Source organism: Falco rusticolus, chromosome 5 (genome assembly GCF_015220075.1).
Source record: "Falco rusticolus isolate bFalRus1 chromosome 5, bFalRus1.pri, whole genome shotgun sequence".
Classification (NCBI taxonomy): Eukaryota; Metazoa; Chordata; class Aves; order Falconiformes; family Falconidae; genus Falco; species Falco rusticolus.
In genome coordinates, this window is record NC_051191.1 from 57,849,005 (window position 1) to 57,874,957 (window position 25,953).

Consider the following 25,953-nt stretch of genomic DNA (forward strand, 5'->3'; position numbering starts at 1 on the left):
ATACACTCCCTGCCTCTTGAAATTAATTCAGCATTCCTGTGGCTTGGGCAAAAATAACTAGAATGAATAATTAGGCTGTGCTGGCCCTGCTGCAGATTGCCGGGTAGATACAGCCCTCTGCAGGAAGGAAAAATGCAAGAGACTGAGGCAGCACCAGTGCTTACTAGAAGAGATCCAAAAGGTGACAGAGGAAATAGCAATAGCTTACCACGTCCTTTAACCCTGCAGGTGTAATTGCCTCTGGAGCCCCCGGCATTGGCCTCCGTGCTGTTCCCAGTTTGCAGGGCTGCAGCTCCCTGCACCTTTACTCCTCTGTCCCGCACTGCCCAGCTTGTGCCAGCACTCAGCCCGCCTGCATTTCGGGTGCAGTGCAGAGCTGCGGTGGTGCCCAGGCTGCTTGGCTAGGCACAGGAACATGACACTTATCTCACTTCCTCTGCTTTTATCACTAAAACCATCATGTTACGCTGAGTTTTGGTTTATTTCAGGCACTTTTATTTCTTTCTTTACACAAGAGACAAAAAAAACCCCAGACTCCAGATGACCAGTCTGAAGGTGGGAATGTCTCTGTGTGTGTGTGTGTATGCACTTGCACTTGTGTGTGTGGTGTGTATGCACCTCCAGTTTTTCATGTCTTCTGGCTGCAGGCTTTTCAGATACACAGCCCAGGCCTCTGGGGCAGCACAAGGAAGCAACCTCTGTTGGGGAGCCATCAGCCAGGAGGAGAGCTAGTGTTTGTATTACTTCCCTAGGGAGACCTGTGGTGGTCCCTGGGTCTCAAAACAGAGAGACAAAAGACTCAGAGCTACTTCCCTGGTCCCACAGCCTCTCTACACTCATTTACCCCTTATCTCTCTATCCAACATCTTTAATGTTTTAAAACCTATGACTCAGTTACAGAGCAGGGACCTCCCAGGATTACAGCCCTCTCAGCTATAGGAAGAGGTAGGGAAGGCTCTCTTCCAGACAGGGGGCTTCTTATCTTCCCTTGGCCTCTGGTTTCACAGTGAGATCTTAGTATCAGTGGCCCCGTCTCCACAACCACTACACATCTCTGTTCATGGAAGAGAAACCATTGGTGCTTTTTCTGCTCTGCAACTGACTGAACCATGCTCTGAGAGCATCTACAGGGTTCCTCACAGCAAAATACCCAGGCCTGGTTTGATGGCAGGAGAGGCATTCTGGAGACATTCTTGTCTCCTCTCACATCCTGTCTTACATGCCTGGGGCTATATGGGAAAATCCAAAGGCCAGTTGCTGTTGAGCCTTTAAGTTTGGACATAAGAAACGCCATGCCCATGGTTCTGACAGTTCTCAGTGGATTGCACACTGTGCCTCTGCCTTCAGTTTGGAAAGGGAAGAAGCAAATCTGGCAAGTTGTCCTGTCAGTCATCTTCCTGCCAAGTGGGAGGCAGAGGGAACCAATGCTCCCAAATTTCTTCACTGGAAGAGCCCAGTGTGGGAGGGAAGCTGTCCAACAACTACATCTTCCTGCTGCCAGTGCCCAGGTCAGGGCTCAGTTTTTGCTGGCAATCTTTTTCTTACGGGCAGAGACCAGATCATAGAAAGGATCCTGTGTGATACTGGTCCTGGAAATAAGAGGAAATGGGAACAAAAGTAAGAGATTTAATGCTGGAGAACAGCAAAGGCAACTTAACTGAGGAAATGGGAACAAAAGTAAGAGATTTAATGCTGGAGAACAGCAAAGGCAACTTAACTGAACTTGCACAGAGATACCTCTCACCAAAATATAGGACTGGAGATCTGCATACCCACAGCAGAGAATTTAGCTGTGGCTAGAGATTCTCCAGAAAAGACCCTGAAACTCTGAAATCAAGAGGTACTACAGTTGGTAGACTGCAAACATTTTCTTCCACCCCCTTTTTCAAGCTGTGGTGGCTGAATAAACTGCACAACAATTTGTCCCCGGGACTGATCAAAGGCAAGCTCAGGCCTCCAGTTCTGGTTTTCTCACCTTATTGCCTCAATCCATTCATCACGTTCTGCTGGTGTGACTGCTGAGATCTTATAGGACTGATGCTTGCCTTCAACCACTTTCCCATCCGCATCTGTTTTGCAGGCTTTGATCTTCTGCCCTTTGCAGTTAGGATTGAAGAGCTCAAAGCAGTTCTGTGAGAAAGGGAATGAAATGGAGCAGTAGGGGAGGGCAGGTGGACCAAGGAGACTATGCTGCCTTCAACTATGGTTGACAGGCTCAGAGACCTTCCAAAGGGGAGGAGAGCGTTCTGTCTCTGAAGTGCAGAAGAGCCTTTCCTTCCCCACCCCAAGAACCCCCCTATAAGTTAGATCTCCAGGCCACCCCTCTTAGGTAAATACACCCCTCCTGTGGAGGGCTGGACACTAAAACAGGCTTTATAGATAGACCATCAACAGTTATCAGAAAACACTTTTTGGGATCTGTCACTCTGCTCCATAATGAAAATTTCTCCCCCTTTTAAGTAGATGCGTCCTCTCTTCTGCCTGCCAGCACACAGACAGAAGGCACTTTTCCCAGAGCCATACATGACACATAAAAGAGTGGGTATGAACAAAAGATGCACAGACAAAGAGTGTCACTTCCTGGGATAGTTTCCTAGCACCACAGCACTGTCTGGTCTGTATGTTCTGTAACTCATTATGGAGAATCCCGGGGAGAGAAACTGAACCCACATCTCCTGGTGCAAAATGAGGAGGGAGTCAGCTGTGTGCCCCCCTAAACACACACACACACACACACACACACATGAAAACATACAATACAGCCAGCCAAAGGACAGCTCTCTGTTCACACCAGATCTTCCCTGGTAAAATACAATCATGTTTAGAGACTGTCATGTTTAGATGGGGGCACAAGGCAATTTGGAATGGCAGCTGCCCTCTGAAAAGCATGGTAAAAGTAGGAGATGGGCACCCTTTCTTCCCTCTGACCATCTGAGAACCTGCACTGACAGAGTATCAAGCAATGGATGCTTACTGGCTTTTTAGGATCATCCACCTTCCGGACTGATAGATTCTCCAGGGGGATAATGCCCAGAGGCTCTTTGTCCTGAAGGCAAGGAAACATGAATTAACACCCAACATGCTCCCCACAGCTACACTATTTAGAGCCTCTCTGATTTCCCAGACATGTACCTTAGTGGGGGTGACAAGTGCAGTGTGTGCCTGGGGAAACCCCCTCCATTTACACAATAAGAAGCTTAGTTTACAGGAGATCACAGCAACAGCTGCAGTGTCCAGCCTCTCTCCTCCTCAAGACCAGAGGTAAGGAAACAGCATAGCAGAGAAGAGAGGTCTGGCTGGCAGCACAGGGTAGAAGGGAAGAGTTGCCCCCCACCCTCTGCTTCTTCCTGGCCCCTCAGAGGCTCATAACCACCCACCACACAATTTCCCCACTGGGAGTTAAGCCTTTACCGTGGTATACTCAAAGTAGTACAGGCAATTATCAGTCAGAATGAACCAACGGCGTTTCCAGGTTTTCACACGTCCTCCTAAAGGCAGTAAGTCAAAGGCCCTTAGTCACACATCTTGCCGTCCTCCCCACCGCACCCCTCCAAGCTCCAGTCCTGCACACACAGCCATACCCTCCCAGCTCTCCCTGTAGATCAGCCCCAGGGAGGCAACCGTGGTGCTCACTGCTGATGTGATGCCATAGGGTGGACACGCAGACACAGGGAGCCAGTTTTGCTCTGATGGGGCTGGGAATGGGGAGGGTGAGGGCTATCTTTCCGCGACCCGTTTCGAGCAGACAGAGCCTGCCAGGAGCTGGGAGGAGAGGGCAGGCAGCTGCTTTCAACAGCAGGTGTCAGCCTCACCCCACCGCAGCAGAGGGGAGGGAAGGACCGCAGAGATGCTGGTGCGCTCCCGAGGGAGATGTGTGGTGGGAGGCAGGCAGGTGGGGAATTCGGAGGAGCTAGAGGAATCCTCACCCTTACCTAGTTTCAGGAGCCAGCCCTCACGGCTAGGGTTGAAGAAAGTATGTGTGAGGTCATTCCCGTCATCCTCTGGAATGGAGAATGGCTCATTCTTTATGCTCTCAAACAGATTCTGCCCCAGAACGTTGGAAGCGGAAAGAGAGAGGGAAAGAGAAAGAAAGATTTCTGACAAAGCTAGTACACAACTTTCCTAAGTCCATCTGGTTCATCACTCTGTCCCCACAGGGGAGGGCAGGTGAATGGGGAGGGGAGCACTGGGGCTACGACAGTCCTCAGTCTACATCTCACAGCATCTCAAGGGGGCTCACCAGCTCTTTTCTGCATCCTGTGTCAAAAAAAAAGGCACCCAGTTTGGGAAGTCACAGGCACAAAAGTGTGCATCCTTACCAAGAGAGGTCTCAGTGACTAAACCCAGCGTGTCACACAAGTGCCACTGTGGGTAGTACTGTGGCACTGGGGGACACACGACACAACATGACAGAGACTGCAGCCCCATTTAGGCTCTGGACTGGTGGTGCCAAACACTGTTGAGAACTTGTATGTAGAGACCAACACACACACTTACATGTCCACAAGGAGGCACATTTCATAGAACAAAGGCTTTTGCACTGAGGCACACAAAGGGTGGCTGACATTCATAACAGCAGAGTGACAGGGAGGCAGGTTACTAGCTTTCAAGGGATACAAAAATGTTGCTCACATCATTGGACTTGCCATCATTTATTACACAAATTCCAAGCCAAGAAAAAAACCAAACCTACAGGCTCCTGAAAGTTCCCTCAAATTGCGGGAAAGAAATGACACACTGGAGAAAAATCTAAAGCCTTTACCCTGAGGGGATGCTGCTCAGCAAACCCAAGTGTGGGATGTAGGCAGCCTCTTCGACACAAGACACAAGCTGTTTTCCCCAGGTTGGTTGGGTAAAATTAAACACATGTAGGCAGGCTGCCCACCTCTACCTGGCTTCATAGGGCAGGTCTGATGCCTGCTGAGCCTTTGGGAAAACGATAGCTTCAGCTTTGTTGATGGATGCATCCCCTGACTCTGTCTCCCCTGCTCTGAATCTTCATACTCTGGGATCAGAGACACATGAACCTGCTGAGAGCTTCACGGATGCTGGAAGAGATCCTGACACTCGTTTGGTGCTTGTTAGTTCTACTCACTCAAAGGCATATCTTGGTGTAAGAGAGGTCAGGCACTGGTGTCCTGACTGATGTGAATGAACACTGGGGTCAGCTGAGACATTTAGGTATGAACAACGGAAAGGAATTCATAATCTGGGCCAGGGTGACATTGCCTGACACACAGAGAGACACACAAGAAACAAGACAGTCCTCCTGAGGGCTAGGACTTTCAAAGCTGGCCAAAAGAGTCAGGCACCCAACAACCTCCCACAGATGTGGGTGCCCCGTTCACACAACCTATGTGACACACAGACACCCACAGCTCATGTCTTCCTCTCTCACACAGTTATAATACCTGTCCCTGTCTCACACGGACACACTTAAAAGCACAAACTTTCTTAAACCAATACTACTATTCCCTAAAAGCCTCCAGCCCCGTCTCTCTTGGTCCATGTCCTCACCAACAAGCACATATGCAGCACCTCTCCAAAGCAGTTTCCACATTTTCCAGCTTTGCTTTTCTACATACTGCCCTCTTTCCTCGTGTAGCCCTTCCCCTTGTATGGCAGAAGGTCAACAGACCTGTATTACACTGAGACCTGTGGACCTTTGCTTCTTGGTGGACCCCAAGCCAGAGAGAAAAAGAGGGACTGATGAGAAAATGGCAGGTCTTCTTACCTTTAAGAGCTCTTCTGGCAGGTCCCCCCCATTGTCAATGCCTCTGTTGATGGATACAAATGTTTCAAAGGGGGGTTTGTCTTTCACATTGGGGTTGTGCAGACTGGTGTTGAGCATGATGATAGAGAAGGAGAGTATATAACAGGTATCTGGCAATGAGAAAGAAAACCAGGGTAAGTGACGTGTTAGAGGGCAGATCAATCCATATCCTTACAGGTGGCTTGGTTTCCAGGCAGCAGAGAACAGTGTCATCCTCTCAGCTGTAGGAGGGAAAGGGAGATATTCTCTCTGCTAGGAGAAAGAGGGACAAGGGTTGATCTCCTGTGATGGAGGTGATGCCATCCTCTCAGGGTAATGGGGCAAGTTAGGTAGACCTGGTCTGATAATGGCTCTGCCAGCAGGAAAGTTTCTATGACCTATGTCTGCCAGTGCCATCCTTGCTGCAATGAGGTATAGGGGCTGGCAGCACTTCTCAAGTCCATTGCCTGTGGGGATGGACTGCAGCATAGTAGCAAAAGGAGAGCTGAAGACCCTCAGACTATTCAAAAGCTTCACAAAAGCTTCACAGGAGCTCGGCTGCCTCCTTCAGCTTAAGGGGAAACATCTGCACTTCCAAGTGATGTCCTCTGTGCTTTGTGAATGGAAAAGGAAGGCTCCTCTCCCTAGCAAACAGCAGTGCTCAGCTTGAAAGCCTGTCTTCTCCCTGTAACTACCTGTGGACTGGAACACTCCTGGATTACACTTGCAGTACCAGCTGGCAAAGGCCTCCATCATCCGGTCAATCTTCTGCGCTTCTCCAGGCAGGCGGAAGCTCCATAGGAACTGCCTATCAGGACCAGCATGCCAGAGAGTTAGTCAGATTGAGTGCAAGGGACATTTATCCTTTCCCTCAAACCATGGGACACCATGAAAATAAAAGTCATCCCATCACACTGGAGAGACAACTCAGCGCATGAAGCAGGAGCTCTGCTCCTCTCTCAAAAAATTGCCTGGGTTCATAAACCTCAAACACCCTAAACCCAGAAAGCATAACTGAGCGACATGGAAACCATGGCTCCTCTTCCCTAATGAGTGCCCTGAAAAGCAGCAGAGACCTCAAGAGAAAGAGCCCTGCCAGAAGGCTGGACTATAAGAAAACAGAGTGCCCTAAGACTAAGACTCACTTTGTCTCTGACATAACAGGCACTGTGGACAGACATGTTTTTTGGTGCAAAAATAACTTGCCCCACTCCCCAGTCATTGAAGCCCACTTTGCTTTTCCCGTCTTTTCTCTCTGCATGTGGCCAGTCCAGTCAAGGGACCACGGAAGAGTTCCCCCAGGAAGAGATGTTAACATCTCACAGAGCAACAGTCTTGGAGCCAACACATGCAGCAGGGCCTTGGGAAGCCCCATCTCAGCCCAGCAGGGCTACACAACCTTCCTGGGTGGTAAGACCCAAAGACTGAGCCGGCTTCTGCTCCATCACCTGTGTCCTGCATGCTTACTCACCTCAGCGCCTGCACCAGGTTGAGGTTGGCAAACTGGTGACACGCCACAAAAGCTTGGAGGATCTGAATGTTTGTGGGGTCCCTGGGAGAGGGTAGAAGGAAAAAAAGTCAGAAAAGAACCTTTACCCTACTCAGTTTGGATGCCCTTTCGTGTGACAACATGCAACCTGAGTCCATCCCAGCCTCCACTTCCTATGTGACCAAGAAGAAGCCAAGATGTACATTCTAGTCTGGGAATACTGACTCCATTACGGGCAGGAGGAAAAGTAGCCCATACAGCCAGCCTTAGCCACTCCAAAGGCCCCCCGCCCCAGGTGTACTGACCACCTAGCCCACTGCAGTTTGAGGTATCTTCAGTCTTGGCACCTGACTGAAGTCTGCCAGGGATCATCTAAAATGGTAGTTGAGAGGGCCCAGGCAGGACAGGGCCTCCAAAGGGCCTCCTCATCCAGGCTGAGTTGCTCACCTCCCACCCAGGTAGTCCCCAATGGCTGTCTTGTTCAGGCCTTCACCATTGTGGAGGAATTTGGCAATCTCCTGCAGGTTTGAGGACAATACCTTGTGCTCAATCAGGTACTGGATCCCCTGGGGGAGGAGAAGTGAGACAGTGAAGTAAGACAGCTCTGTGGGCTGATGAGAAAGTAGGACTCAAACACCCTGGTATCAGCCTTCCTTGGCTTTGATGATGTTGCCTTCTCTGTTACTCCCCAGATCTTTTATGGAAGAACCCAGCCATGTTCCCACCTGTATTCCTCTTCATTCACCATGGTGGGTCAGTCCCACTTCCATTTTAGCCCTAGATTTGGATAAATGTTTCACTGGGATGGAAAAATCAACCAAACAAAAAAAGGCAATGTAGGCTAAAAGTCCAAAAAGGCAAAGTCAAAATAGGTCATGTTAACATTTTCAGTCAAAATATCTTACTGTTCTCCTAAATGTCATTTTTTTTCTGAATTAACTTGACTTAAAAAAAATAAATGTTTGTTTAAAAGGAGACATAGTAAAAAAAATGTACTTGGACAGAAATATGGCCTTGAGATAAAATTACTTTTTCCTAAGTTTTCTTCTATGCCACAGAACAGAGAAGTCTGCAATCTCCTCAGATCCATCCTGCTCTGCCAGTAAGGATGGAATACATTTTGTAAGAAATATAAAGGGTCTGAGTTGGGCTGCACAAAGAGTCAACATCCTATTTTAGAGGGAATTCCATGATTTTCAAAGTCACAGAAAGTTAAGGGTTTTTTAAGATTCTTAATAATATCTAAAACCACTGCAAGTTTCCAGACCACATTGCAAGTCTCCTCACAAAATACAATAAAGAAATGAAAATTGGTTTAGATCCATCAAAATGTTCTACTTCAGCAGAACCAATTCACTTTGCCTTGTAATATATAAGAAACTATTTCTAAAATGCCCCAAAGAAAAAGCAGTTTCAAAAGAAGAAATTGAAATGTTTGTGAGATTTTTCCCCACTATTTTCTTTTCTTTATCCCCAGATGGAATTGGAAGATCAATTTAATTTTGCAAAGCATTGCAGTGATGATGTAGCTCCATTTTCCAGAAGAAAACGTTTCTCCCTAAAGGTTTCATTCAGCCAGATTCCTAATGCTTACCTCCTCTAGCCTCAGGAACTTGCCCTGAGATCTTGGAGGTAGGAACTCATTTAAAGTATCAGCATTGCATGGATGAAGTGCAACCTTAGCAATGAGGTGCGAAGAAAGTTCCTTGCATTGCAACACCACTCAGCCTATGGCATGTAGCAAAAGGGAAGCAATAAACAGAGATCTGCATAATATATGCACGTAGTATAACATTTCAACCAGGTTGATCAGCATTGAACTACTAAAGCTAAACTGGTTTGGAGTCAGAACGAGCTCAGGTATTTCCACAGAACATATATATTATATATGTAGATATACATAATATGTATATCCACACAGCATGGCACAGTGCCACAGACAGAAAAGCCTCTGGGGTCTCAAAAAAAAGGTCAGACAAAACCACAAAATGAAGCCTGCTCTCACGCAGGCTGTAAGTACTGATATTACTGTTCTGAGACAGCTTCCACTGGCAGAGGGATGTCCAGGGGACTGGCAAGCACTCCAGCTGTGGTGTGGGCACTGGGGAAGGCATCCTGAGGGTCTCAGGAGGGCAGAGGAGGAGACATGAGATGTTGTCACTCAGACCAGCAGCCACCCACGATACTAGCTGTGGTGGGTAGCTGGCAAGCAATCATTGAAGCTTGTGGTTTTCCTTACAGAGCTCAAAAAATGGTGCACCAGTGAGGAGGAAGCAAGACAAAGCTGTCTTTCTCACATCTTCTCTGCTTAATCATAATGATTTTAGAGCTTTCTGCAGAGGGCTGAAAGCTATGGAGTTTGGAGCACACTGGTCAGAGCCCCAGAAAGTAGAAAACTTGGATTCACACCACAGTCCAACCAATACTATCAAAACAAAAACTACTTCCAAAAGTACAGAAGCACTTTGTCTTCTGTTCTGAATTAGCTAAGCAATTTGACATTCAAAACTTCTCACCTTCTTACTTCATCCTCCTCCTTTACACTATGGCCAATTCTTAGCCTCTCACAGGCAAGAAGATCTGGGCTGGAGGAGATTTGGCTCTTCTGACACATTGGCAGTGTTAAACTGTTCTCCCTTTATTTCCCTTAGTTTTGGGTTGTACCTGATGGGGTGGCCTATAGGCACGTGATGGGGAGATGCAACACAGCTTGATCATATCAGGGGACCTTATTCAGGGACAGGGTGGAGGGTGCTACTAATTGGAGCCTTAGTGAGGTAGAAAACTAGCCCCACAGTACCATGCCATATGTAGTCCCTTTGACATTGGTGACTGCAAGTGGACCAGTAGCCAACAGGAGATCTTTCTCCTCGTAAGTGGAATGAGCAAATCCTACCTTCGCAGGGTCCACGTTGAATTTCTTCCGGCCCAGGGACAGAAGTTTATCCTTCTGTGATAGTTTGCTGCAAACACAAAGAAGGAGGAAAGTCAAGCTTAGAAAAAAGGTCCATGTTTCAATTCACTCACAAGGTAACTTACATGTCTCAAGAACAGTTGTCTGACTATTCAGGAATAAAGAGAAATCTTAGAGGAGGGAAGGGTATTCCTGTTCTCATTTCCCTGTCCTTGGTGTGATGCAAATTCCATAGATGTTTTTGTTTTCTCAACATCAAGAGAGAGACTTTGTAAACAAATGAATACTCATCTTGTCCCACTTGCCTGGTCTGCTCCCCAGGATTACTGTCTGCCTCTTGCCTCTCCTTTGCATTTTGGAAGCACTCAATCTCCGCAAACACTTCAGCAATCTCTTCTTTCAGCTTCTGCAAAAGAAATATGAGGATGAAGGGGATGGAGTGGAAAACAGCAGACGCATACAGAGCAAGTCTTAGTTCTTCCCTCAGTCATAGGAAAAGGACAGGTCAGATGGTCACAACTAGCCAAGGATGTCTATGAAATGGACACTGCTCTAGGGTCACCCTGACGGATTCCAGATGAAAACAATGGGACAGTGGGGCAGAAAGATGTTCCTATATCTGTTGTCAATCAAGACTGGAAAACTAAGCTTAGCCAGCATGGAGAATATCAGAGAACTCAGAATGGTGTTGATTTCAGTTCCTCAAACAATGTCAGATGTGAGGCTCCTTCCATTGTGCCCATTTCCTTCTAGCTTTTACTTTGCATAGCCTTGGTACACGTCCACGAAAGAGGAAGTGGAACCAGTAACTGTGAGGTCAATATGAACCTGAAGTGGCCACATTGTGAAACACGGAGGTTTTAACGTAGCTATCATTGAAATACCATTAAGCAGATGCCTGTCTTTAAGTGGAGAAAGAAAGGAGGAGGAGCAAAAGAAGAGTAATCACTGTCAAATTTTAAATCATCAATTGTAGAATTCAGTTCCCTTTAGGTCCATGACAGACCTTGGCCTTCTTGGCTGGATATTCTGTGTTGCCAAGGAAATGAAGATGTCTATATCTCCTTGCTTCCATCCTGTAGTTATGGCCCTCCTCAGAGCCACAGTGCATCACAGCTCTCTTGCAGGAATCACCCAAATTCTTCCTCATGCAAACCAGAATAAGCAGGGGAGGAAGCATTATTTTATGACAGATCTTGCCTCAACAAGGAGTAAGGATGTGGCCAAAGTATGCACCCAGATAGAGAAACTGAAGCTCTCCAGTATCCCATAATTTAAAAGGGCTTCTGGATTTCTGCTCTGGCCTTCATTCTGTTGTGCCTCATCAGTCTCCAGAGCTGGGAGTGTTCCTTACTAAGCTTTAGTTATTGTGCAAATGTAACAAAGCTGTGACCTTAGCTCCTGAATTTCAAATTATTATCAATTTTGTTATTTTATTCGCTGCTGTCTTTTGGCAGTGCAACTGGGAAGTCTTGACCCAAGCTCTCCCCTCCTCCCTACTCTCCCACCAGACATCCCCCCAACTCATTGTGTTAAAGGGTTTGCTAGATGCTCTCTGTAGAAATCCACCTGGGAAAATGTCTCTAGTTCCAAACACTCTCACCTAAGCTCATCTTGCTCCATTGGACAATGCATACCCCATTGGTTAATGGCTTTGGGATTTAGAGTAGGGGTCTGTGCAGTCTAGTAGCTTTTCTCTGTCCACAGTGGATAAAAAACATGGTATTCCTATTCAAATATCCTGCCTCCTACAGTGCACGTTGCCTATGCTGAAAACTGAAGAGATAAGAACCACACAGGCAAACCACACGCACATACATTCACAACCTGTTTTGCAAGAAGGGACAAGACACTACTCTGATTTGCAGCAGAGATGGTGACTCTGGAAGCCTAAGAAGTAATAGGTAGTTTTACTTAATCCTTTACTCTACACAAGGAGATATTGCACCTATTCCCCAGGCATCTGGATATCTTTATGTTGTGGGAAAAACAGTGCAAATCCAATGATTCAGTGCAATAAGCTCTCTCAAGTAGGAGACCCCATTCCATGGTGGTGGAGGCAGAACAGAATAGAAAGTGTACAGCACTATGCATGACCACAACATGATATTACTGACTGATTTTGAATCTGTCACTTTCAGACATTTTTGGAGTCTCTGGAGAAATGTTTGGGTCTCCTAAAAGAAAAGGAAAAACAAATTCAACCACAGAAACTTGTGTGGATGGTCCTGCCATCACACACCTCTGAAAGAGACAGGATCCATCATGGAGGACTTGTTAGAGGTCCACAAACCAAACAAAAGTTCAATAAACACAGCGAGATGCAGCAGGTAACTAGGACTGATATGTTATTAGCAGGTAATCAGTAATTAAAAATCATCATAAATGCTGAACCAGATCCCTGCCAGTATGACTTAGTAAAGTCATACTTATTTCCTTAATCCTAAATATGCAATCCCAGCTCATCATTGCTAATGAGCTGACCAACCTTTCTCAAATATCCCATTAGGGTAGTTGATGACTCCTGCAGCAGAGGGTACCACAGGTTGGATGTAGCCTGGTAGCAAATACGCCAAGGCCACCTGAAGTTCAGAATTCAAGCTGGATCATGCCAGAGCAAATGTCTCCTGTGCAGAAGCACTTCTGCATGACCTGGACTATTACATGAAAACACTTTTTGATGAAGACAGTTTTGAGAAAGCTAGGGAGACAAGAGGAAGAGGATGGTCCTTACCTTAATGTCCTCCAAAAGCTCCTGTCTGTGCTGCCTGATTGTCTCTATTTCAGCCTCTTCAGCCTCACTCAAGTCAGTTGACCCTGAAAGAACAGAGTTGCCCATGAGAATATTACTGGGGCCAACATATCACAGGAAAAGCTGCCTTAGCCTCTCAGCCCCTATCCTCTCATAGGGTCATGCCACAGCAACTCTGATTTCTGTGTTTCAGCATCTATGTTACCTGCTGTTGCAGCCACTGCACCTCAGCTTTGCCCTGCAAATGTTTCTCAGTCCACAGCAAGCAGCACAGACCCATATAACCCTCCTAGCAGCCAGCCACTGCACTGGTAGCTCTCTGATCTAAGTCTGCAGCAACCCACCCCACCTACTCAATGGTTTTGCTCACTGTAAGCACAATGAAGAGGTCTTACCTCTTTGGCGGTTTTTATGTCTGTCATCTTTATATATGGAAAAGTGGTGATCTAATACTTCATCTACATCCAAACCTCCCATGAAGAGCCACTGGCTTCATGGACTGATCCACCACAGCTAGAGTCAGAAATGGCTTAAGAGACAGAATCAAGGTTTTTCAGGTCCGAGGGCAGGATCCAGGGGGATGAAAGCCTTGCTGAAGAAGAAGCATCTGTGGGTGGCATTGTTCTGTGGACTACAGACAATACAGAAACACAAGCAGGCTTCCTTGTAATGTACAGGAAGTTAAACAGATACCAGCAGAGCCAAAGCGACCACAAAATGATTCATAAAGGACTTAGAAGAATTGGGGTGACAGCACTGCTGCTAAATATAATCCAGGTGAAGCACAACCTCTTCAGCAAGGAGAAAGAGAAGGCTGCAGGCCTAGAGAGGCAAAACAGATGGTGAGCCCCAGGACAAAAATGGGACTCACACAAGGCTGAGAGCACTGGAGCTCCTATAAGGTCACTGCAGAACTTGCAGACAGGGACCTTGCTGCATCTAAACACTGCAAGACAAAGCTTCTCCAGGAAGCCAGGTCAGGTAACTGGATGCCCTGCTCCTTTGTTTCATAAGCCAAAATCCCCTGGGCCTTCTGTCTTCCTGGAAAAAGGGGAAGTGGCACCAGCTGCCTTGGAAATTCTCTTAGTGTGGATCTCACATGCAAAACAACTGCTATAAATATGACTGGGGATAAAAGGGGAAGGAACCAGCCAAGACAGACAGAAGGAAAAGGGGACAACGGGGACAAGGGCATTCATCTCATACTTCTTTCTTGTCACGGCCATAACAGCTCAGAGAAACCTTCCTTCCCTGATCCTAATCTTTCCCTCATCTTCCTGGCTGGTTGTGTTTCCATGTGCTAAGTCTGTCCTATTAATTTTCTGAGGCTGCAGCCTCTCTCCCATCACTTCTCCCCCTCTTTTCAAGCATTGCATTCCCTGAGGAGAGGCTGCTGAGCCTCTGGGAGGAAAGCACTGGGCAAGGAACCAGCACGAAGCCAGGACTGGGAAGGACCCGCATCCCCTCCACACTCTGCAAGCAGCCCTCACTAAGAGCTGAAAGAAGCTGGCTGCTGGAGCTGGTTGAGAGGAAAACCTGTGGCATCCAGCAGCTTGCAGCAGTCAAATCTGTATGAGGGGAAAACAAACAAACAAGTAAGCAAGCAAGAAAACAAACAAAAAGAAACAACAACAACAACAAAAAAACCCATGCAGTGGCTTTGCTGCTTGTTAGGTGGGTGGCTGACTTCCCCTTGAATGTCAGCTCTGTGCCTGTGAGTGGTGCCTGTGTCTTTCAGTTTACTTTATGTCTCCCACCATTCTGATGTCTGCAGGAGATGAGGCCAGCCTCTCAGCCTCCCCAGCTTTATCTCTTTCACCTCTACAGGGGCTGGTAATTGTGGAATCACTGGGGTGATTCCTGCACAAATTACTACTAAGACCCTTTGTCCTCTCTTTCTACAAAAGCTCTGTAGGACATACATGATGAACCTCCTCTTCCCCCACCCCCCAGCAAAGTCTGTAGTGTGGCTGATTGCTTTGCTTCAGTTGTTTTGTGTCTGCTGAAGCAGTCTAAAGCATCTCAAAGAGACATGAAGCTCCCAGAGGACACCATCCCACCCACACGACCCCAACCAAGACTGTAAATAACTTAGTCTCCCTTCCTTCTGAACATCTGAAAACCCCAGCTCCCAAGTGATTTACCTGTCCAGTTTGTCAGAACAAGAAAAGTGTGGGAAGGACTGCGTGTGTGGGGAGGACTGCATGTGTGGGGAGGACTGCGTGTGTGGGGAGGGCAGGGGAGAAAAAGCATATGAATCATGGAGAAGGGGAGGGAATCAAGGGATAAAAGAACAGGTAAGAGTGACATAGTAAGGAGAAAAATTAAGGGATCAAACTTTTAGAGCAATTTAGACTGAGCTGCAGGGAGGGTCCTTGGAAGGTCTCCTAAGTTTTCCTAAACAGCTTAAGTCCCTGATTGCCTTGGCAAATAATTCCAAGGTCAGTGCCTGCACATTACTCCACTTCCCAAACAGAAGGCCTAATGGTCTGCTAAAGGCTGTTTTGAGGCCTTTCATCAATGTTACAGCACACACTGGGGTCTACAGTTAGGGGAAGTGAACCCAAAAGTCTTGTTTGGGGAACTGTCCACAGAAAGGCAGCACAGACAGCAGAGGCAGCTGGGCAAGCAGCAGATGAGATAATTAGAGTAGGCTGCTTTGCCTTTCCTTCCCTCTCCATGTTGAGAACAAGCTGAACCAGCAGGAGAAGGACACTCCAAGTGAAGAGCTGCCTGGCTCGCTCCAGACACTTGGAATGGCAGAGGGACTTCATCCCTGCACCAGGGACTGAGGAATGGCTTCAGCTTCTTCAAAGTCCTCAGTATAATCAAGTTCCACTTCCCTCTAGGGCTAGGTCAGACACAGATGAAGCATAGCCCTAGTCAGGGTTCTCTGCATAGGGGGAAATTTCACCCCGATGAAGAACATGCCATGAAAACACCCACAGGTTTCAGGGGGATGCCTGTCAGCCAAACCAACGCTGAAGTCTTCCAGTTCAGACACAAGGCATAAAAAACTGGCTGGCGTCCTCTCCAGAGAGGACATGAAGTTCCTGCTTGATGTTTATTTTCAGAGAGAAAATGTTGAAAGGGAAGCACATCAGCATCACATTTGTAGGGCTTACACTTGCTCTTGAAGTTCTTTTCCCACTCTCAGGGCAGACACAGATAGAAAGACCTGCCAGTTCTTCATGAATTGCCCAGGCTTGTATTTTCAGTGCTGTCACCCAAAACAGAACACAGACTTCAATTTCAGTTGTGGTGACTTATGCCCTCAGCCTCTCCACCTGGAGGCCAGGTCAAAGTTACCCAAAAGTCTGGGTGCAGTGGCCAGCAGAGTACTGTGTTTGCTTTTCCCATTTCCCATCACAACGGGCTGTGCAGAGCTGCACAGGTGCTAAGTGAAGCTTTCAACGCCAAGCAGAAGTATACAAATAAGAAGATACTTTGGAGCACAGAGGTAAGTGGGAAGTGACTGCCCAGGAAAGCTGGAAGGATGGACTGCAAAAACAGTAGGGCAAGGTTATGAAGAAGGACTGCATCTGTGGCACTGTGACAGATCATCCACGTGTTACCCACCCACAGTATAACAGCAGAGGTTCATCTGGCCCATTTGCAAGGCAATGTAGGGTTGTGAGTGTGCCTGCTAAAAGGTCTGGGCACCTCCACCCATGGCAACACACAAGCAGAGAAGCCTGATGGGCAACTTCTGCCTGGATGAGGCTGTCTGGTGGAAGAATTTCACCTGAAATCCTTTTCTTTTTTTATATGGCTGCTGTGCCATCTCCAGCACAGAGCACCACCTCCCTAGCCAGGTACCAGGCTGGTACTAGTTCCTCAATTCTTTTCAGCCCAATCTGTCTCTGTCATGTAGCCACTCCACAGTTCTCTTCCAGCTCGTGTCAGAAGAAGTTCAACATGGACCTCACACAGGTTTAATTTGCACATTCCAGCTACGAGGGGAAAGGTGTGAAGAAGTATATATGTCACCTTCTGGTCCCCTTATCCCATATGACAACTTAAAGTAATCAGGTTTGCATGTTACACACACACACATGTTACACACACACACGCACAGCCCTGACACAGGTCTCATCTGCATGCAGCTGTGGCAGAGAGGTGCCTGCCAGGACCATTGCATCTCCAGGTAGGAGTGGCTCCCAGAAAATCTGTATGTGCACCTCTGACCTTCAAGAAAATCATGTCACAACCAAGCAACTTTGAACTCATCCGGTGCTCTAAAGCTCACGGGGAAACTGCATCTGGCGGCAACCTTTGCTCCCAAGGTAGACCAGCGTCAAACAAGACCACTTTCCCACATAGCTGTGTAGTAACAGGTTGGGGCTGAGCAGACATCAGTTAGAACCAGAACATCTCTTCAGGCATTGCTTGCCTCCAAGCTCTGCCTCTAGCCAAAGCTGAGCAAACTTGCATTGTTCCTGAGCAGGACCTCTTTGTGCTGTTGCAGTGCATAACTTTTAAAACATAATTAACTCCGTAACACATAACTTGAGTGAATGACTGTGTCAGACCATCAGTTCTAAGAGCCTCAGTTTCTGTGGAAGGCACACTACAAGGCTACCTGCCTCATCCCATGCAGCTTGTCCTGCAGAAGCTTTGCCCACAGCTGCTTTAAGGTCTGGGTGATCTGAAAAGACCTATCTTCACCAACATTCATAGCCAGAGGCTGACAAGAGCTCAGCTGACATACATGCCACCAATTTCCCTGACAAGCAAGGCTGGTATGTGGTTTGAGCATGCCCTTTCCTTGGCTACCCACCTAGGAGCTAAAAGGTGCAGAACAGTTGAAACTTGGCATTGTTCTTTCCCTTCACTCTGTGCTTCATTTCCTATACGCAGAAGCTTGTGAAGACAGTCAGACACAGCAGGGCCATTGCATGATGATCCCTTTTCTTCCTGGCCCTTGTTCAGCCTATTCCCGTTCAGCTCTCCCTATCTGCTGCCTTTGCACAGACACACACTTCCTCAGCCAGAGGCTAGAAACATTCAGTCTGGCAGTGTGCCTTTCCCTGCTGAATCCCAACTACTTTTTCCATCACCTGCCAAAGTAGTAAATAAAACCTGAGATTTCTCTCAGCTCCTCAGATGTGGCTTATCTGCCCCCACCCACATCTGCCTTTTGCAATTATTTCAGGATCAGGCAGGCCTACCTGCATGTCACTTGGAGTTTGCAGGACCCTAATACAGTAATTTACCTTTAACATGGACATAAAAAAGAGAGGCCCCAGTACCAAAAACCTTGCAAGCATATTGCACTGGGTTACCCAGCTGCATGAGAGGCGCTGCAAAGTCAAGCCGGCTCCTGGGGGCTGTATGGAAACACCACTAAGGAGCTTGCAAGCCATGCCAGAGTTGCATGAAGAGAAGCCAAAGCCTATAGGTGCTCATCCCACGTGTCACATATACTCCTGATACTCCCGAGGCAGTCCCCAGCTCAGCTTAGGATCACCAGCACAAGGGATCACAGCAGCAGACATTCTCAGCACAAAGACCTTTCAGATCAGTGGGAAAATGTCTCCCAATGTGAAAGGAGTGGCTTACGGGAGAGCAAGCAAAAAGAAACCCATGCCTAATGCTGAAGGCTGACAAGCAATTAACTGCACCACCAGGGATCTTTCACCATCTCATTCCTGCAGCCACCAGCCGCAGCATCCACACTAGCTGCTGGGATCTCATGGTGTGCTCTGCCCTGTCAAACTGAGCGCACAGCCCTCACAGAAAACAAGGCAAAAGATGGTCAAGGCTTACCAGCAGGACAAAAGTCCATCCTGAAGAGTGCAATACTTTTCAACAAAAGTGTTGTTCCTCCTTGCCTTCTTCTGCTCATTCAGATCCTTCACAGAACTGAAACAACTTGGAGCCAGTGACCAAGACTGTAGCAGCATTAGGGGGGGCGGGTTGCCCCGTGACTCCGCCCTTCCTCACCTCGTCCCTCGACCACATCTCTTGAGCTTGCATCAGTGAAGGAAACTGTATATGCATACCGCTGTGAGCTAACAGGGGCTTCTTGGCTACTTCTGAAATGCAAATCCACAAGTGCATTTCCGTCCCTGCAGCTTTTGGGGGAATCTCTGAGCACATACCTCTGTTTGAGGGAGCAGTTTGAAATGAGCAGTGAGAGGCTGGTAGTACTCTGGGTTTTTGTTTGAGGTACTCGGTGGTGGAGGGGGAGAGGAACTTCTTTATTCAGAAACCCCATCTGTTTCGGGAAGTGGTTTCATTTTAAAGGAAAGATTCTTCCTGTGTTAATTCTGCAGCAGGTGGTGGAGGGATGAATGCTCCAAAATTGAAGGATTGTTATTGGAGGGGAGAAGAGGGTCTTTTTCTTTTCTTCCCTCCCACACTGCCCACTAAGTGGCTTGTACTTTCAGTCTTGTTCCTTTTTTTTCCAGTAACAAACTCTTTTTCTTGAAAAGCCTTGTAAGGATGGAGTAAACTGAGGAGGAATGGAGTCATTTCTCAGCTGGTGGGGGAGCTGGCATTAGCAGGACAGTTTTGAAGGGACTTCTGCTGCTCTGTCCACTTGCAAGGCAGAGGAATGCTCTTCCTCCATCCCCTGCACACAGCCCCAGAAGGCTGTACACTTCCCCTTGACTTGTATTGAGTTGCCATGTGATTTATGTGGTAGATCTCTGATGTAGGCAATATGGGAAAAAAGAAGCATGCAGGAGAGCACCATGTCAGATTGAATAAATAGGTCAAGCTAAAATTCAAACCAGGTGTGATGCCCAAACAGGGCTTGTGCCTCCTCTAGCAGGACTGAAACTGTAGACAAATGGCTCGTCTCCATGCACAAACACTTACCTCTGAAGCACTCTATATCCTTACCTCCTGACCTGTTGCTGTCCTTACACAGAAGGCCTTGAGCAGGACAGCAAAACAGGTCCAGGCTTCTGCCTACCATCTTTCAATGACATCTTTCCATGACAGCACAAGGTAGAGTTTGCAAGAGCATTGCATGTGTAGAAAAAAAAAAAAAAGACCCTCAGACTTGGTATGCAGTGGGAGCTAGCATCTATGTACACTTGCCACCATTTAGAACAGGTTGAACATCCTTGACTCAGTAGGAAAGGAAGAGCTATTACCTTCCCACATTCCCATTAGCTGAGTCTGGACTGAGATCCTCTGGAGGGAGTAACTGGCCTTTTAAAAGGTTTGATGCAAAAGGTAGGATCTGCCTGAACAGTCTGGCTAAAGTCCATTGATCTAGGGCCATTCACCCTCACAATGAAAGACACAGATTGCCCTCCTTTCCTATCAGCCTCTTCCATTTGCTCTAACCTGTGGTTATGCTATAGGTTCAGTGCTGTTACTGAAGATGACAAGCACTCTAATGAACCCCCAGTGAAGAGTGGGAGATATCCCAACCTTAAAGATGTCAAGGGGTAGCAGAAATCCAGAATGAATGCACACAGGCAGTGTAGGCAGGGTTAAAAATAACCTACAATCTTTAGGAAGAGTCAGTGGTAAACATTTAGCACCTGCTTTCCATTGTTAGTGTCAATATTTTCAAAGAACCAGCTAGGAGCTTATTTGGGAGGGGTAAAAGGAAGAAGGGAGCAAACTTTATTAATGCAACCTGCTTTCAAACCGTTACACCCATGTCTGCCCTGACCCTCATTATATCCAATGTCCATGCTTAAAATTTATCAGAATCTGCCTTTGGGTCACAAATTGCCAAAAGCCCACCCCTTGTAAACTCAATTTCTGTCTTGAGGTTCTGGGCCACATCAGAGGAGAATTCACTGCACCACAGTCTGGCCCAGTGTCCCCAGTTCCTGTACTGGGACTGGGTCCAGTGTATCACCTCCAGTCCTTCCATCATTGTTTTCTACAAAAAAAATTGTTTCAGCAATATTGCAGATGACATCAAGCAGACAGGCCAGCCTAAAACACTTCCTTGAAAGACCTGATCTTGCCTGCCTCAAAGGTAGGTGACATATATATAGACAGCTTCATCAGGGCTGTTCTTGTTCTTGTTTATGTGTCTGTGGCCAGGTCAAACCACAAACACCCTGCAAACACCAAAATGGATGCCTCTGTGCACTGCAGAAGCACTCTTAGTCACTCCAAAACAGAGAGCAATGGAAAATCTGTACCTGTGTCTCTAATCCATACTTGCTTCATTTCTCAACTCCTTGATGCTTCCTTCTTCTCACAGCTTTTCCTGCCTGTCTGTTGGAAACCCTGACTGCCCTGTTTTGAGACCTTACTTACTAATTCAGTTCAATGATCACTTCCACTACTTTTATTCTCCTGGTTCTGGTAGCCTTGCTTTTAACAGTGGTTGGCCTTGATGCACTTTAAATGCTTTCATTTCTTTCAGCCAGAGGTGTCTGAATGGGAAATGTACCACTAAAAAACTGCGTAAGTCTATTTCATGTAAAAATGAAGCACCTGTTTCATGTGAAAATGTTTTCTTATGAGGGTACACAAGAAGTGAAACAGGATCATGCAACTAAACTAAGCCCAGAGCATCTCCCATTCTTTCCCAAGTGCGGGGTAAGTATGTGTCCCTCTCCAGGTACATAGTCCCCCATTCATTCACATGGTGCACAAACTAGTTTGGTCCCAGGCTTGCCCTGGGGAAAAACAACCAGTTCCTCTCTTGAGGAAACCTAGAACCAGGTGGAAGCTGAGTTTTCTTGATCATCCCAGACACATAATATGGATCTGTAGTGAACTCATGTGGATACCTACACTACCCCAGCGAGCAATGTGTCCAAAAATGCCCTTAAGGTAAGTAATGTGTGTTCTGCGGTCATGGCGTGAAAGGGCTACAACACAACCCTCCCATGATTTCAAGAGAAAAAGGCAGCAGAGAACCAAAGGGAAAAGCAAAGACAGAGAGAATGAGGAAGAACAAGGGAGAATGAGAGTAAGGAAGGAAGGAGAGGAAGAAAGCAGGAAACCTAACAAGCATGAAAGCACACCAGCAAGAACACATAAATATTAATTATGCCTCAGGGGCATAGAAACATCCAATGGATCCTAGGGCAGGTGAGATTTAAATGCTCTACAGTGTGGTCAGAGCTAGTCCATAGCCAGCAGCTCAGAGTACATGGATTCTCCCACTGGTGCTATCAACAAGGCCAATGTAGATACAGCCTAGCTCAAATACAGACTAAGAAAACAGAATTTGACATGCAGCAAAAATTTACTTAAGCTGAAAGATACCCACATCCAAGGGATTCACTCTTACACTGGGCACTGATTCTGGCATCTTCCTTCTTCCAGAGAAAGCTGTAACCTATACATTAAAAAAAACCCAACTATGATGACTGCAGCAACATCTGGGAAAAGATCAATGTGGATGAGATCAAGGAATGCACTCCTTGGAAAAGCAGGATATTGGAGAAAGAACCAAACAACATTTTTCAGGTGACAGAGATTCAACAAGGCAAGGAGTGGAGCTGGAAATGGACGCTCCTTGCTCCAAGACATACCTGGCTCAGAGGTGCAAATGAAGTTCTCTTAACTGTGCAAGAAGAGATGTCAAGGGCATGAGAGGGGGTGTTGAGGAGCCTGCATAATATCAGGGTAAGTGAAGGGGACTGGGCCAGGTCAGATATGTCTTGGGTTGGATTAAGGTGGGATTTGGCTCTTTTGGTCCCCTCCTATCACTCACGTTCACATCCACCACCCCACAGGTAATACAGTGCTTCTCCTGTGCCTCCAGAGCTGGCTGTTAGGAGCAGGGACAGGAAGAGCCAGATCCCTGGAAATCAGCGCTTCTGATACAGGACTGGGGTTAGATCCAGTGATTGCTTCTGCCAGTGCACATCCTTCCCAGCTGCGGTTCTCCCAGGCTGGGGCTGTGCAGGCAAGAGGTGGCAGCATGTGTAATGGGGGCCTCCAGGCTAGTCCAGCACTTCTCACCTCATCAGGCACGGGCAGGTTAGGCAGACTGCTGCAGATCAGTACTCCAGGCTGTTCCTTGTGCCTCCTATGCCACGAGCCATTTTTTCTCCCAGGATGCTCCCTGACTGTACACAGAGACTTAAAATGCAGTTGGAAATACCTGTTGTTCTGGTGGTCACAAAGGAAAATATCAAACCAACAGTGTGGGTGCACTTTCTTGCTACCTCGTATACTCTTCAAATGATTGTGCAATTAAAAAGGAAATACAAATATTTCCTACTATTTTCAAGCAAATAAAGACCGTGACAATGTACTATATATCTTTCTGTGCTGAACATGTCAACTGTATTCCCACGACTATCCACACAGAGACAAAGTACACATCTGTACAAATTCAATAGCCCCTTCAGGAAGTTTAGCTTGCCATTCAGGTTGGGCTTAGGGATTGCAGTATGTCAGGAGATAGTGTAGCACTTTTTACACAGTATTGTGGGAATTATGAACTGCACAGGCAGTATTTTGATGCAAAGTAAAACAGCACTGGAGCAAAGACAATAACAGGATTTTTCATAGAACAACTGGAATAAAATAATCCTTGTTCAGTGTAAGGAGCAACACAGTGACAGCCTGAGCAGTAGCTCAGGATGTAAATGTGCGGACAGTTAAGTAAAGCTACTAGTGCAGAGTACCTGGAATAGCTTGCCCTCAACTGCTTTTACTAATTCAAGGCACTGGATCTATTTTAAAGGTAGAAAGATGGTGATTATAAAAGGCCACAGGAAAAAAAACAATCTACCCTTTTCTAAGATTACAGGAGGATCACTTAGAGTCTGATAAACTTGAATGAAGAGCCAGAGGGATTTTTTTGTTGGACTCTGAAGGGCAGCAAGACTGAAGCTTTATGCCTTTAAAAAAAAACAACAACAAAACGGTAGAGGTCAAGCAAAAGATTTTACTTCGGTAGTTCAGGAAATACTAGTCTTGCAAAACAGAGTAGCTATAGTTTTCCTTAGTACTCTAAACAGCTCCTTTCACTTCCTTGATGCAGCCTTCCCAGAAGATATCATAGCTTACCAGTAAAGATATATATTAGATCTGGTTTTATAAAACATAGTATATCTAACATCTGATAATGTATGAAGAGTGCTAGCAGGCCGGGGAGTCAAGTCAAGTAGTTGACACTCAAGAATTTACACGTAATCTCTAGCCCCTGTTACCTCCCCTCTACAACAGGCAGGTGAAAAATATTGTTGAACTATCTGGGCACCTCGTGGGAAAGGATGCACAGTCAGATATTGATCTGTACTTATCACCGTTAAGTAACAGAGTGGAATCAGCAAGATGGGGGTTGTCACTGGCTGAGAATAAAATGTCTGTAAGAATGGAAACCCATATCAGAATCACTGGGAACTTGCAAAAGTTCAGAGAACCAGATAAGACCAAGCCATAAAAACCCAGTATGATTTAGAGTCTGTGAACAACTTCTCACTGAGGGAAGTGCAAGTGCGAAACAGCCATCACAAAGAACCTGATGCCCAAAGGTCTGTTCCATGGTATTTTGCTTACCCAGGTACAGATGAAGAAGAGGTGGAGGTGAACCTCTCTCAGTGCTCCAGGTCGGAGGATGGCAGTGGCCCTGCTATTTTGCCCTAAACTGGGAAGGCTGAGAACAGTCACACTTTGCAAATAGAGGAGTTTCCATAACATAATGCACCAGGAACGGACCACCTGTCCCTGACTGCAGCAGGACTGGTCTCCAGTAAAGGCCCCGAGTAAGACAGGTCCAAGACTCGGTAAACCCCATTTGCAAGTTAGTTGCTTATGAGTTACATTGTACATGTCGGTAGCTTGTGTTCAGTGAGGCTGGATTAGAAACCTTTTTTCCTAAACTTTTGGTTGACAGGGTAAACTTAGGCTAGAGAAGCCCTTGGTATGGCTGTGTTGGAAAACAGACCCTGTATGAAGCATCTCCACAACATCTCTAACAGGGACTGCAAAACATCATGGCCTGAGCTGCATTGCCCCACTTCAGTTACAACCTGAGCTTTGAATTCAGGGCAGGCTTTCCAAACCAGCCTGGCAGTCAGTGAGAAACCACAGCAGTGAGGGGAGAGGGGGGCAGCAACCATCAGGGGGTGGGAGTTTTGGAGAAACAGCAAAGCAAGAACTAAAAGCGGGAGGCAGGTGGTATGCGTGAATGGGGAAGTGGGAAGACGCAAAAGAGGAATATAGCAAGTAGGGACAGTTTGCAGCCCAGCCAGGCTGAAGTAAATTATTCTTTTTCCTGCCCAGCACACACAGAAGAGGTCTCACAGCCACTCGGGATTGCGTGAATGATAGCTTACAGAAAATAAATCCTATTAGGGCCCAGGGTAATAAGAATACCCACTTGGCTGTGCCGTGTGTGTGCAAAAAAATGAGCCTTGTGTTCCCCCAGGAAATGAAGGATTGTTCCTGCTACTCTATGCTGAAGGACAAGCCTCATGCTCAGCTCCTGCCCTCCTGTGCAGGGCTGTGAAGTGCAAACATCATTTCTGCAAGAGCCCCCTCACCTTTTTCCCACCCTCCCTAAGGGATCAGAAACCCACAGAAAGAGAGGGGGAGATGGAGTGGTTCTCGCTGCTTTGGATCCTTGTGGGGGGAAAAATGGTATCATGCATTTCCTCCCTTGCCTGCCATCTCTCATGGGTGCCATGCAAAACCAGCACAGATGGGTCACTCAGAGATGACCCAGCCCAGGGCCCTGGAAGTCTCTCACAGCAAAACTGTCTCGCTGAGCAATTCTTTTCCATCAGCATCTTCCTCAAACTCAGCAAAGGGAACAAGAGACCCCAGATGGGTGCTTGCCTTCCCTCAGCCTTGCTGCACATGCAGGAGGAAATTCATGCCAAGAGCACCTCTTGGTGGTGTGAGAGGACATCAAAGCAGCAACAGATCTTTATGTGCTCAGTTAAGGGTTATGGGTCAGTTTCCTGTAGTTGCTTTCCCGTTACTGCAGTATGTAACAACCGAGAGGTTTTAATGTAGCAGGCGCCAGCTGTTCTCAGAGTGATTACAATATATGTGTTATGTGAACGCAATATCCCATTTTTAATAATTTAAATATGATGGAAAAAACCACCCTAAAGCGTTTGTGTAGATCCTTATCATCACTTTACAGAGGC

General features: G+C 46.9%; 1 protein-coding gene across 2 annotated transcripts; it reads right to left on the reverse strand.

Annotated features, from left to right (window-relative positions):
- Positions 1-505: 505 nt before the first annotated feature.
- On the reverse strand, positions 506-18,810 carry CYTH4 (cytohesin 4). Of its 2 annotated transcripts, XM_037390170.1 has the most exons (13): positions 18,677-18,810; positions 12,890-12,972; positions 10,461-10,561; positions 10,138-10,204; positions 7,689-7,807; positions 7,224-7,304; positions 6,448-6,560; positions 5,735-5,883; positions 3,933-4,044; positions 3,412-3,488; positions 2,975-3,046; positions 1,976-2,130; positions 506-1,589 (listed from the first exon to the last, which is right to left on the reverse strand). In XM_037390170.1, exons 1-13 carry the CDS (start codon positions 18,753-18,755, stop codon positions 1,517-1,519), a joined length of 1,281 nt encoding a protein of 426 aa, XP_037246067.1. In that variant the 5' UTR covers positions 18,756-18,810; the 3' UTR covers positions 506-1,516. The 2 variants fall into 2 exon arrangements, with proteins under 2 accessions (XP_037246067.1, XP_037246068.1); XM_037390171.1 differs by lacking the exon at positions 12,890-12,972 and having other exon boundaries at positions 18,677-18,809.
- Between the last annotated feature and the right edge of the window lie 7,143 nt (positions 18,811-25,953).

Coding starts and splice junctions, on each gene's coding strand:
- CYTH4 (XM_037390170.1), bottom strand. CDS start 18,755: ATGAGCAGAAGAAGGCAAGGAGGAACAACACTTTTGTTGAAAAGTATT. Junction 7,305..7,688: donor GGGGACTACCTGGGTGGGAG/GTGAGCAACTCA, acceptor ACCCTCTCCCAG/GGACCCCACAAACATTCAGA. Junction 5,884..6,447: donor AGGAGTGTTCCAGTCCACAG/GTAGTTACAGGG, acceptor TCTCATTGCCAG/ATACCTGTTATATACTCTCC.